At 60.0% G+C, this 13,288-nt stretch overlaps 1 protein-coding gene across 1 annotated transcript; it reads right to left on the bottom strand.

Annotated features, from left to right (window-relative positions):
* Positions 1–4,084: 4,084 nt before the first annotated feature.
* On the bottom strand, positions 4,085–13,288 carry GUK1 (guanylate kinase 1). The gene is made up of 8 exons (XM_079915835.1): positions 13,157–13,288; positions 6,833–6,946; positions 6,542–6,583; positions 6,337–6,433; positions 4,963–5,101; positions 4,804–4,888; positions 4,534–4,619; positions 4,085–4,393 (listed from the first exon to the last, which is right to left on the bottom strand). Exons 1-8 carry the CDS (start codon positions 13,215–13,217, stop codon positions 4,358–4,360), a joined length of 660 nt encoding a protein of 219 aa, XP_079771961.1. The 5' UTR covers positions 13,218–13,288; the 3' UTR covers positions 4,085–4,357.

Genomic DNA, 13,288 nt, shown 5'->3' with positions numbered 1-13,288 from the left:
GGCTGGGGTCATCTTCACCAAGTTGCCCAAGGAGGCACCCTATTGGGAGGAGAGTGATAGGCAGGCCCCATGGGCTCCAGTGGGCATCAGGATGACTTGTGCTGGGGTGGGCTGGGCCCTGCACACCTGGTTCTGGCACCAATGGAGTGGCTCCCACAGGGGTGGGCAGCTGGGCTCTCCCCGCTTCAAGCCCCTTTCACCCCTGGGTCTGAACAAAGGTCCTGGGCTGGTGGGGGGGGTGGTCAAAGGCTGAGAACCAGAGATGCCCAGTGCCTCCTCCTGTACTAGTGAGGTCAGGGCCTGCCCAGCCATTTCCTTTCCATCCCTGGCCCAGCTTCCTCCCATGTGCCCCCTCTCATGGTGGGTGGACTTCCTCTGGCTGAGGTGGGGCTGCCTGGCTGCCCCACCCCCACCCCCCCAGAGTGGAGTGCTCAGCTCACTAAGAGGACTGGTGGAATCCTTCCCTGGGAATCTGGGCATCTCAGATAACCTCTTTCCCTTCCTGAGGACTCAGATTCCTGCACGTACCTGGCACTGGGTGGTCCCTCCTCTACATATGAGTACCTACAAGTAGCCCAAGGCGGACTCAGCCCTGGGAGACTTGAGGCCTTAGATCAGGGACCAGGGGCTGCTCCTGCAATCCACCCACCTCCCAGGCTAAGGTCTCCCTCCTGCTGCTTGCCTACCCACCCACTGAAGTGCCCTGTGGGGGAGAGTTCTTACTCAGAGAGTGGGGCTGCAGCACTTGCCTTGCTCAGTCCCCAGTGCTGTATGCCTGAAGAAATCTGATTTCTCTCCACCTCCACTAGCCCCCAGGCCTCCCAATGGTGGCCTCCCTCACAGCCTGGCCTTAGGATGCCCACGAGGTCTCCCCCTTGTCAGTTTGGTAGTGGTTCTGTGGGTTGTCTTCCATGTCCCTCCCTCCCTGTGCCCCTGTCCCGGATGCCCCAGTTGCGTCCTGCCTGAACCCCCTGGCCACTGAGAGGTGTGCACCCGCCCCCAACCCAGGTGCCCAAAACCCAGACCCCAGGCCTGGGGACCCTCTGCCACATCCATCCGCCCCCAGCAACTCCAGTGCACACCACAGCCTCCCACAGTGTAGACACCAGCTAGTGACCAGGTTCCCTTCCCAGTCCCCTACCCCCATCTCCCCTCCTGCAGGCACCCCAAGGTGGGGACACAGGCCCCACTGGGTTGGGTCCCAGGGAGCCTGGGGCTCTCAGCACAAAGCCCATATCCTCAGAGGTCCTCAGGAACTTCCTGACCTGCTCCTGCCCACCTCAGAGCTGACCATGTCTGGACTCCCTCCCTCTAACAACTGCATACCCACACACTTATACACGCATTTGCACGCCCACACACTTCATCCTCACACTCAGGCACACACACGCACTGCCTTCTGCCTTGTACTGCTCCAATGGCCTTCCTCTGGGAAGCTCCCTCCACAGCCAGAAGAGTGAGGTGTCCCTACTGCGCATGCTCAGTGCCCCCAATCACACAAACGCTCAGCAAATGCCAGTGGGATGATTCAATGTCTGAGGCAATGGAGCCCTGCCTGGAAGCTCTGGGGAGGGTTGGTGTAAACCTGAGGTGGGAGGGCCCTCCTCCCTCCCAGGGCCTCTGGAGGTGCAGGTGGCTGGGCTGGTAACCACGTCCCATGGTGACCTTAGGACATGGCACTCTGGGTCTGTGGAGGAACGAGGGGGCCCCCTCTCTGCTCTGCTCCAGCCTGGAACCTGGGAAGTGAGGGGCCTCCTGCAGGAGTGGAGGGTGTGGTGGGGACAGGCCTAGGGAGTGAGTCATGGTGGCGCAGCCTGTACCGCTCCTGCAGCCAGGCCAGGAACTGCTGCTACAGGGTGGCCTGGGCCGTAGAACCCTGGGCTTTGGCAGCGGGAGGTGTCAGGGGGAGCAAGGGTGTGAGGCTGAACCAGGACCCCTGCCCAAGCTCGGTGCCCCCTCAAGGACCTCCCCAGGCATTGCTGGCCAAGGGCAGGACACTGTGCCCCTCGGACTCCATGGGGTGCCCACATTTTCAACCCTTCCTTCAACCCTCCACCCTGATGCGGCCCAAAACGCCGCGTTAAAGCCACTGCAGGCTCTGCCCCCTCAGTGTGTGGCAGTGCCACTCTCTCTGCCCTGCATACCCCCTTCCTGCCCTGAACACCTGTTGTGTCCACCTGCTCCTCCAACAGCCAGGCATACCACAGCACCAGCTGCCGCCCGTCAGCCGTGCTGCCCCTTGTCGGGACCCCAGCCCAGTCCCGCTCCCCATTCATGTCCAGCCACCCTGCATGCAATCCGCATCCAGACAACTCACATCTGTGGCGCAGTGGGTGCTGCTCCTGGAGAACAGGAGTCTGTTCTGCTCTGCTAGCCTCCAGGACCCAGATCTGAGGACGCAAGACCTAGCAGGTGGCCACAAGGGTTTAGGAGGTGCCCGTGGCCACATAAAGGCTAAACCAGGAGCAGTGTGGACAGCAGGCAGGTGTACCAACTACAGCTTGTCTGCCCATGTGGAAGAGTTGGGGCTCCCCAACCTTCCCCCAGGGCTGAATAGCCCAAGGCATCAGCCTCTGGATACACTGCAGCTGCCTAGCTGGCAGGGGCTGGCCAGTCCCACATGGCCTGAGGGGTCCCAGCTGCTCGGAGGCCCACCCCCCTCCCCCCTTGCTCATCAGCTGGCCTGAGCAGCTTCTGGGGGAGGGGGAGGGACAGACTTCTGCCTCTACCTCCTCCTACCCTTGAGTCTTACTGCAGCTGAATCACCACCCAGACTGATGGCCCTGTGAGGGCAGTGGGCCTGAGATGGACAGACCCCCAGAATGGAGGGCCACCCGACCAGGCTCAGCACCCGTTATCTCCCGGGGTTGGCTGTTCCAAGAGAGTTGAGTCCAGGCCCCTGAGACCCTGGGCCCAAAGTAAACAGGGTGCTGCTCAGCCCCAAAGGGCACCCCAAACCTGGTCCCCTGGTGGTACCCTACCTTTTCCAGGCCAGGAAACAAGTCCTTCTGAGCCCTTCCACCTGCTGGCCGGCTGGACACCAGCCCTCCTGAGGGTGTGCACCCGGCTAAGTCCAGGGCCCGACCCGACCCAGGGCCACCTCTCACCACCAAGCACAATGTGGGGGGAGGGCCTTCAAGGGCTCCATTGTTCCCCCTGAGGCTCGGGGTCTGAATCCCTGATTGTCCCTGGGGCTGGATGGGTCCCAGAGAGGGAACCAGTCTCTCCCAGGCTGTAGAGTAGGTCAGGAGGCAGCCCAGCCCCATTTCACTTGCCCCCAGGCCTAGGGGCTGCCCAGTGCCCCTCTGCCCACCGTCCAGTGTCCAGGCCCAGCTCCCGCCTGCCCTCCACTGTTCATCTGGACTTTTGGATGGAGCCCAGCCTTTCTATTTGTCTGGGTTCCCTGCCTCCTCCAGGTCTGCATCCACCATCTGTCTGGGTTCCACCATAGGAGCATGGCCTGGGCATGGACCAGGGCTCAGGCGAGTGCCTCCTGTGCCTAGTACAACTCAGCTGCCCCAACTTGAGATGGGCAGCTTTTGGAGGTATCTTCTGAGACTCCACAGAGCCTGGAACCCTAACAGAGGCCCCCAGGTGTCTTCCCTGGGCTGGCCTCTCCAGGAACATTACGGCCGGCCAGACCCCCAGTGGGCCATGCACAAGGCCCCCAGATGCAGAGGTCCATCCTCTGTAGTCTCAGTCCCTCCTCAGGTATGCAATGTCTGTCCCTCTGCCACCATCAGCCCAGCTCAGGGACCAGGAGGAGTGGTTCATGCAGGATGAGCCCCCAGGACCTTCTGACCCCGGCCTCAATGGCAACTCAAAGAGACAGTGGGGGATGAGGCCCTGCACCCACCTGGTGGGAGCCCTGGGCAAGTAGCGTGCAGCAGCTCAGGGGCAGCCCTCTCTGGGGGCCGGCAGCCCAGAGCAGCAGATGTCAGATGGATGCTGCTGCCCAAGGACCTCCAGGGGCTGGCCAGTTAGGGCGTGGTTGCCAAGAGCAGGGTGGGGTGGGGGGTGGGTCTGGAGTGGTATACCGTGGCCCCACCCACCCAGGGCCATGATCCAAGGGCTCAAGGACACTCTAACCCAGCAGTTTTTTATTTGGATGTTGGCCCAGCTTCCATGGGAGGGGGGTTGATAGGGCAGGGTGGGGAGGAAGCCTAGAAAGGGACATGGGGAGAGGGGGTGAGAGAAAAGTCCTCCAGTCACGGTGGGGGAGTGAGGGAAGATACGCAGCACCCCAAACCCTGGGTGCTAGCTGAGGTGAGCAGAGCCACCGCCGGAGATCCTGGCCCGCTGCGGGTGGGTGCCAGGCCCTAGGCCCCACCTGAGGAGTTATAGCCGGTGGACCTGCTCAGGAGTGACCAGTTGCTTGAGCCTTCTTTATTTCCTGCCGGGGAGAAAGGAAGAGAGGCTGGGAAAAGGAAGAGGGTCTCGCCCAGGGCCTGGGGCCGCCATATCACCTGTCCCAGCCTATTTTCCCCGTTTGCCAGACAGAGGTCTGAGGCCCCACCTCCACTCCCAGCCCACCTCGGAGAGCGCCTCCTTCAGGGCCCAGTAGGCCTTGTCCAGACTGTCGTTGACGATGATCAGGTCAAACAGGCCGGGCTCCTCGCCTGAGGGTGGGAGCAGGGTCAGTGGAGGCTCTGGTGACAGAGGAGGGGGTCCGGGGACCCTTCACGTGGACCACAGTGCTGGGTGATGGCTCCAGCCCTCCTCTGCCCCTTGCTGGGTGGGACTGTTCTACTGTGGGGGTTGGAGAGGGTCCAGGGACACGGAGGGATAGGTGCCCACACTCACTGCTCTCCATGTCAGCCCGGGCAGCAGCCAGACGCTTAGCCAGGCTCTCCTCCGTCTCTGTGTTCCGCTGCCGCAGCCGCTGCTCCTGAGACGAAGTATGAAAGTCAGAAGGTCAGAGCCTCCAGGGTTGCCCCCCCGCCCTCCTCCCTCAGCCCCCACCAGGACATCCAGTGAGGGTGGCTGCACAAAGATGTAGACGGGCCGCAGGTCGGTCTTCTTGATGTTGCGCACGCCCTGCAGGTCCACATCCAGCACGCAGATGCGGTTCATGGCCTGCACGGCCCGCACAGCTGCTTTGCTGGGGGATGATAGGAGGGGGGCTACTCAGCTGTGGGCTCCTGAGGCCCTAGCAGACCCCATGGCCTCGAAGAGCCTCAGTGGGACCATCTACTGCCCACCCCTTGCTCTGGGCCTCTCTGGGGGTGCCCACAGGGGCCCACCCTAACTGTGGCATCTGCTCCCTCTTTCTGGAAGTACTCCCTGAGCAACCCTTGCACAAGGGGGCCCTCTGCTGGTCTGGTGTGGCAGTAGGGAGAGGCACCTTCAGACCCTGGCCCAGGGCCTCTCCTCCTGGCACCTGCTCCCAGGCCCCACACCACTCCATCACCCCAATCAGTCCCACCCGCCAAGCATGCCTCCAGAAGTTTCTGGCATCACCCCCCTGGATCGTGCCCTCAGGCTAGCGATGGCGACCACCCTCCCATATCCTGCATGCTGGGGCCCTGCTTGGAGAGGGATGCCCTGGCTATGGCCCCCACAGAACTACACGGCACGCCCTTGGGCTTCCTCATCCCCTGGCCACCCTTTGTAGGCCTTGGCCCCTCACCCTAGGGTCACCACGTGCCATGTGCTCCTCATCCACTGGGGGCACTGCCCCTCAGCAGGCACTGAGTGTCCCCACAGTGGCCAAATGACCCCACTCGGCAGCCCACCACTCTTCCCATCTGCACCTGGGGCAGAGTATGCTGGGTCCTGTGGGGTCCCTGCCTCACCCAGCTAGGTGGCTCAGGGACAGGCTATGCACAGAGGCACGCCTGCCTGTGTCAAGGCACTGCTTCCAGGCCTTGCAAGCCAGGTGCGAGGAGCCAGCAAAGACCCTGCTCTGGTGGGTTGTTGGGAGGGGCAGCTGCTGTTGTGCCAGGGACCCTCTCAGGCTACCCCAGGGGTTGGAGGTGGTGGGGGGGGGAGTGCAACCTGCCGACCTATGAGACCCAGGTCCTCCAAGTCCTCATTGCATACCAGGCCCTCGTGTGGCCCACTGTTCTCACAGCAGCCTGGCCAGGTAGACACAAGTGGGGCTGGGCCAGGAGGGCGTGGCCCAGAGAGCCCTGACTGTGGCTGCATCCTGACCCCTGGGGGGCTGGGTCCCTTGCCCCAACTGCCCAGACAGCCCACAGAAAGAAACCCCCCACCTGGGGCCCAGCCAAGGGGAGACCCGCTGCTCAGTGCCCACAGAGAGATATCCCTGCCTGGGCTGCCCACTCTAGGTTCCTGAGAGAACTGGAGGAAGGGAGGGCCCCAAGCATGGCCCACCTGGTCCCATACAAGTTCCCTGAGAACTCGGCATGCTCGATGAAGTCTCCTGCGGCAATGTCCCGCTGCATCACCTCCCTGGTCACAAAGTAGTAATCTGCAAAGGAGGAGGAGCTGATGGGGAGACTGAGGCCTCATGCATCACTCTGACAAAGGGAGGGCTGCTCCACTCCTGTGCTGGAGCACTGAGGCTGGCCAAGCTCACCTTTGCCGTTCTCCTCTCCTGGCCTCGGGTCCCTTGTGGTGTCTAGGAACAAGTACCAGTGACTGACTTGGGACAACACCTGGAGCCCCAGGCATCCCATCCCCAGGGCCTTGCCCACAGGGCCTGGCTCAGCCCATCTCGGGGTGTGGGAGAGGAGGCTCCAGGTTAGGGTCAGCAGTGTGGGGGCTTCCGCCCCACCGTGTGGGAGTGTGGGGGGCTTCAGAGCATGTCAGCAGGGGTCCCCGCCCCCAGCTTCCTTGAGACCCTCCCCCACCTCCCCTGGGGCCTCACGGGACACGCTGAAGCCGAAGATGCTGCTGTGTTCCTGCAGGAGTCTCTTCAGTAGGGTGCTCTTCCCAGCCCCTGAGGGTCCACTCAGGACAACGGGCCTTGGTCCTGACATCCCTGTAGCGGGGGACAGGGGAGACAAATATCAGCAGGGCCTTGCTCCCTATGGAAGTGGGCGAGGTGGCTGCAGTGCCCCCACCTCTGCCCCAAGTGAATTCACCCCAGAAATTGGGCAGAGCTGTGGGCAGTCACTCAGAGCCATGCTCAAACCCTGGCTATGCCTCCCTTTGGGCGTGCTACCTGGTAATACATGCACTGACCACAAACGTGTGGCCTCCCCAGCTGTCCACTCCTATCCCACCATCAAGGAGCTCCTGGGAGGGGCATGTCCGGGTCCCAATTCCTGTGTCTCCTGGCACCACACCCCAGAGGTGCCCTTGGTCAAGGTCAGCGGAACCCAAGCTCTGTTCTGGGAACTTCCACTGAAAAGCAAGGGGCTGACCACAAACGACCACAGCTTCCTGACTCCCCTTCTCTGATACTTGGGTCTCATGAAGCCAGCAGGAGAGCAATGGGTGCCACCCTCCCAGCTCATAGCACAGGGCTCAGACACCTGCCACAGGTGAACACGCCGAGGGCAGGAATAGTGGGGGAGCTCTGGAAGCATCAGCTTAGCCTGCTCTGTGCCCATCGGATCACCCCAGCACCCCTCATACAGGACCTACCTTCTGCGTGGGGTGCAGCCTCTGTGCTCACCTTGGGGCTGCTCGGGATGAGCTGAGAGGAGAGTGGTAATCCTTGCCTGCTCCCCACCCTCTAAGCACTAAATCCCTCCCAGGGCAGCCAGCACCACCTGCTCAGCAGAGGGCAAAGGCTGCTCCTCACCCTAGAGATGCGCACTTGCCCACCCAGCCACATGAACAAGATGGGCTGAGGAAGGTCAGGTGCATCTGGAGCCTCAGAAGACAGGAATCGAGGCAGGCACTGAGCTAGGGGGCTGGGAGGCTATGTGTTGCTCCGGAGGGAGACCCTGGGAGGGCGTGTGGTGAGCTGGCCTACACCAGCAGGGCTCTGTCTGTGGGGTGCCTGGTAAGGTGTGGAGGAGCAGTCAGTGGCCAGCAGACCAGCGATGAGGCCCAGGAGGGACAGGCCACTCTGCTTGGGGACACCCAGTCATCTAGCCCAGGGCAGCTCTCCAGCCGGGCCCCAGGTGGTCACTGCTTCCCTAATCCGCAATGAGGCCAACCTGGGTAATCTGGCTAAAGCATAGCTAGCTATTCTGGGACCATCATGCCATATGCAAACACCCCGGAGAAGGAGTCAGGAAACAGATACGTTCCCCTGCTGAAGAGAGATAGAAGAAATGGACCCAGAGGAGCTCATCAATTACCTGTCACTTCTAAGTGACCCGTTCTTAGTTCCCTTGTCTCTTCCAAGTTTCCTATTACAACAGTACACCGTTTTTATCTAGCAACGGTCCCACTGGACTCCCAATTCCTTTCTGGTGTCTTGACTTTCCCACCCAGACACAGTGCCACCATACAAATGCCCACATGTGTGTGTGTCCGACTGTAAGCCCACTGCTGTTGTGGCCCAATAGACCGCAGCCCCCGCCCTACCCTAAGGACTGGTGCATGGGAAGGTCTCATCTCTGGCTCACTGTTGGCCTTCACAAAGTTCCTTCCTTTGCAGAATGAATGTCCTGTGGGCAACCCAGCCCACCCCCCTGAGTCTGTCCTGACTTGACAGTGAGTGACCACGGTTGTGGAGAGAGCTACGTCGGGGTGGAGGGGCATAGGAGGACAGAGGAGATATTGGGGGCCAGTCAGTCCCTGAGTAAGGTTGCTGCTCCTAGAGGAGCCCTGGCAAGAGAAAGGCAATGGAGGCTGGGGTCTGCCACCACAGTGCCTGGCCTCTGGACTGGGCCGAGTCACCGCCGCACACACACTGCCTCCCCACCTTGCAAGCAGGAGGGCTGTGGTTGTTCAGCAGTGTAGGTCTTCCCAGGACCCGGCAGCATGTAGGCGCCACAGGAATGTGAGTTTCTCCAGGGCGGAGGCAACATCAAGTGGACACATGGCAATGCTCACAAGAGATGGACCAGAAAGCCTACCTGGGCCCTGCTCAGAGCAACAAACCCTCAACTCAGTGGATGCAGCTGGTGCCCTCTGGATCCAACTTGGGGTATCCACCTCCAGGGAGGGGAGGACCCATCCTGCTTATCTATGAAGAAGCCCCTCAGGAACACTATGCTCCTTTGCCAACTTGAACAGGTGCCCCGCCCTCACGTCCCACAGCCCTCAACTGTAAACCTGCCAGCAACACCCAGAGGCTACATGGTCTTGACCTGCCTTGTGCCTCCAGGCCAGCACACAGGCCCCTAACATGTTTCCCTGGCAGTTCCTGCCCTGTCCCCCATGCCTGCAATCATGGCCAGATGTTGTGGTCATAAGCTCTAACATCTGGACACTGCAAACCTGCATAGGGAAGACATGTCTTCAATCAGGACCAAACGCTACACGTGGAAGTCCCAGCGCCTGAAACCCTCAAGGAGCATGCTGTGCACAAGTCTTACTCATCATCTTACCTGGTTTCTATCTGGCTTTCTACCCCATGTTGTGAACCCTGGGGGCATGGGCACGGCACCTGCATCCCACTGAGACCTCCCATCCCCAGCCCAACAACCACTGGCAGTAAGCAGCAGGTATGTACGCACGCATGGGGATTGGCTGATGGCTGCAAAGTTCACTCCCTGCCTGGGTCCAAATCATCACCCTACCCTGCCAGCCCACTCCTCACAGGGTATCCTCCTGAGCCCCAACCTGCCCCTCAAGTCCAGGCCCCAGGCCTTCCCAGTGCTGGCCATCCATCGTGCCCTCCTTCAAAGGTTACACTACTGATGACAAGGGGAGGGGGCACCCACCTAGCACCACTGCCTTGAGGTGGGTGGGATCCAGAGTCCTTCCTCTCGTGGGGCTCCTCCCTGAGGTCACCTCCTCTTAGCACAAGGGCCCGAGCCACAGTGACCACATCGGAGTGGACTAGCCCTGCAGAAGGCACTTGGGGAGTCGCTGGGTACTGGGCTCCACCTAGTGATCATGGTGATAGAGTGCTCACTAAAGCCACCTTTGACAGGAGCACACTCAGTGTGGGACAGACCTCAGGGCCTCTCAGTCCCAGTGATCAAATGTGCCAGATACCCCTGAGCCTGATTTTGGCCCCAGCAGCTGGTAGAATTGATTGGCAGTTAGGAATGCTCTGTATCCTCTACTCCTTGACTATTCCACCATTCTGAACCCCAGCTTCCTGGAAAGAAACTGGAAATTTCACAAGGACAGCAATAAGGATCAGGGATGCAATTTCTGTAGGAGTCGCTGGTGCAAGCCTGTGCATTCTGGAATGCTCTCTGCTGGAACCCCTCACGAAGAGCTCCTCAGGCAGCCCTGGAAGGCTTGCCTCGAGAAGCATTTCCTGCTCTCCTTCTTGCTTCCACCTGCCTTCCCGCCCTGTCCCAAGGGCTGGGCATGGCCACCACCCCACTTCCCTCCCCACTCCTCCATGAGACACTAAGACAAGGTGCAACCCTCTGAGGATACACAGAAGAGAAAGTCAAACCCCATCAGCCCTCTTGCGAAACACAAGCCACAAGACATGAGTTGATCTGGGTTAGGATAGCTGGTCATGCCCTATCCCCCCAAAAGGCTGTGTGGGACAGGAGGACTACGCTGGCCTTGGCCTCAGGTGCTCCGTGTGTGGGACATGTCCTGGCCCAATGACCTTAAGAAACCACTTAACCTTCAAGAACCTGACTTGAAGTGGGAGAGCCACAACGCAGCCAGCGATTTTCTTCTCACCTCCTCTCCCGGCAGTGGGGTGAGCCCATGCCTTCCCTGAGAGGAAGCCTGTCCTTCAAAAGTGTTGGCAAGAAGCCACACTATGGAGGACTCAGGCCTGTCATGGCACTACACAGCTGCTTCTGGATCTCTTTCCATCAAGGAGAAGAACCGGGACTCAATCCCACGTGAGATCCTCAGTTCTAGCCCTAAGGGAAGGCAGAGGGAGCATGAAAGGGAAAGGGGTCTAGGACATACAAATCATGGAGCAAGAAAAAGCCCAAGCCCTTCTGGTTGGGGCAGCGTTCACTCTCACAGAGAGGGGAACAAAGGTCAAGCACAACCAGGGTCAGCCAGGGACCAGGGAAAACCAAGGCCTGGAACATGCGGGCTCAGCCAGGGACCAGGGGAAATCAAGGCCTGGAACATGCAGGCTCAGCCAGGGACCAGGGGAAACCAAGGCCCAGCACGCACAGGATCAGAGACGGACCCAGGGGGAACAGAGGCCTGGTACACAGGTTCAGCCAGGGGTCAGAGTCCGACTGAAGAGCACCTGCCTCCATACCAGTGCCCCAACAGCTCACCCTCTGTGCTTCCCCTTTTCTCCTTGAGGACTGGGGTCACTTCCTTCCACCCCCAACCACATCATAATACCTTCCTTCTTGCTCTTCCTCAAATCCTCTGAACGTGTTTCTTGGGCTATGCTAAATGTGACGCAAACGATGGAGATCAACAGTTCAAGTGTTTAAAAAAAAAAAGTTTGGGTGTGGCTGAAGAAAAATGTACAACTTCAGAACTTGCAGAATGTGCTCCTCAAATAAACTGCTGATCTTACCAGTTCCAGACAAAGGTCAAGGGCTGGATCAACGTGTTCTCAGAGTCTAAAGGAAAGCCCAAGCAAACTACACCTATCACTGGTGTGGCACCAACCCAGATCACAAGCTGGCCTGGTGTGTGCAGGCAAGTGTGTGGAATTCTTACAAGGAAAGGGCAGAGTGGGGGCTCACGTGGCAGGAAATTCAGCTTGTCAATGATAAGACAGGAAGCCACACCCACCCCACATCCGTCCTGGTGGCGAAGGTGAAGGTTTTCCTGGGTCCCTCACAAGTCATGGTCTGGGAAGTGAAAGAATGACAGAAAAGTCCACATTTGGCCAGGCATGCTGCCAAGGGGCACTCACAGGGGACTCGTGCAAGGCTGACCATGAGAAGCACACCTTGGCCTCCCTCCTCCTGTCCCCGTGGGCCTCATCCCACACTGGCCAGTCATCACCTGAGCTTCCACCTCCTCCACCCTTATCAAAAGACATTGATAACATGTGAGGTGGCACCCCTCACTGCTCCTCCTCAAACCAACATCTGGGTGGAGACTCACTCCCTGTCACTGCTCCCAAAACAATGTCTAAAATCAGCAGATGGGCAGCTCCAGCAACCTAGACTTGGGGTGTCTTGTCCTGAGGGAAGCTGAACCCCAGCTACCATGCCCACGAGTCAGGAAGGCCTGCCACCAACCACCTGCTCCTGCGTGGAGTACCCATATCTGCAATGTCCAGCAGCGCTGGGCTGTGGCGCTGGCCAGGAACCTGTAGCAGTCCCAGGGGCCCTCCTGGCTGGGAGTCCTTGGAGCAGTCAGCTCTGCCCACCTAGGACGCCCCTGCGTTGGCAATATTTGGGAACCAAACATAGCACCAAAGCTGGACCACCGGGAGGGTTTCACAACTGTTATCTGTGCTGCTCCTCTTGAGCTCGGGGTAGACTACATACATCTACAGGCCGGGTGAGCTAATCGGGACTTCTGCGACTCTGCCATACCAGGGGCAACCTAAGGTCTTTCAAAACCCTGATCTCGCAGGGTTTTCGGCTCTGCTGTGTGGCCCACCTTGGAGAGGGGTGTCAGGCTGCTCCCCTCTCTGCCCCCACGCATCCTGCAGGGTCCACAATGGCATCCAGCATGAAGTCCTCAAGCTGCAGGGGTTTTACAAGCTGTTTGGATCTTCCCGTGCCAGGAGAATTTCCTCCTACATTTTGAGGACTGACACAGGGGAACCACCTTTTAATTTCTCTAAGTAAAATAGTAACTACCAAAAGCAATTCTAAAACACAGACACACGGGATACAACTTCAAAGCGAAGGAAAGCCTCCCTGAATTTGCAAACTCCATGAGAAGACACACTACCCTCTCCTTGTCTACCCTGCTTTGCTCGCTCCGAGACGGAACTCTGGAAACCACTGAGGACCGCCGAGGGCAATTTCGGTGCCTGGCGGGATGACAGAATTCACGAGCACAGCCCCACGAGTCCCTCAGGCAGGTCCACGACACCGGCGCTCAGCACGGGCTCTGGCGGCCCCTCGCACGCAAGCAGCGGCGGTCCCCGTCTCTCCTCCGCGGATTCAGACAGCGACACGCGAGCCCGGGACCGGACTCCCCAGGAAGGCCCTCCCGTGGGCCTGCGCACGCCCGGACCTCCGCCCCCACGCGAGGGGCCGCCACTCACCGTCCGAGGGGACCCGGCCCAGGGCGGCCGCCGCCAGCCCGGCCAGCGGGCGCCGCAGCATGAAGGGCCGCCGCCACCGCCCGCGGGGACGTACGTCACAGAGTAGCGCCGCGCCGGCCTCTCTCCGCCCCT

This window comes from Stenella coeruleoalba, assembly GCF_951394435.1.
Source record: "Stenella coeruleoalba genome assembly, chromosome: 3".
In the NCBI taxonomy this organism is placed as follows: Eukaryota; Metazoa; Chordata; class Mammalia; order Artiodactyla; family Delphinidae; genus Stenella; species Stenella coeruleoalba.
The sequence above is the reverse complement of the archived record's forward strand: the minus strand, read 5'-3'. Positions and strand labels throughout refer to the sequence as shown.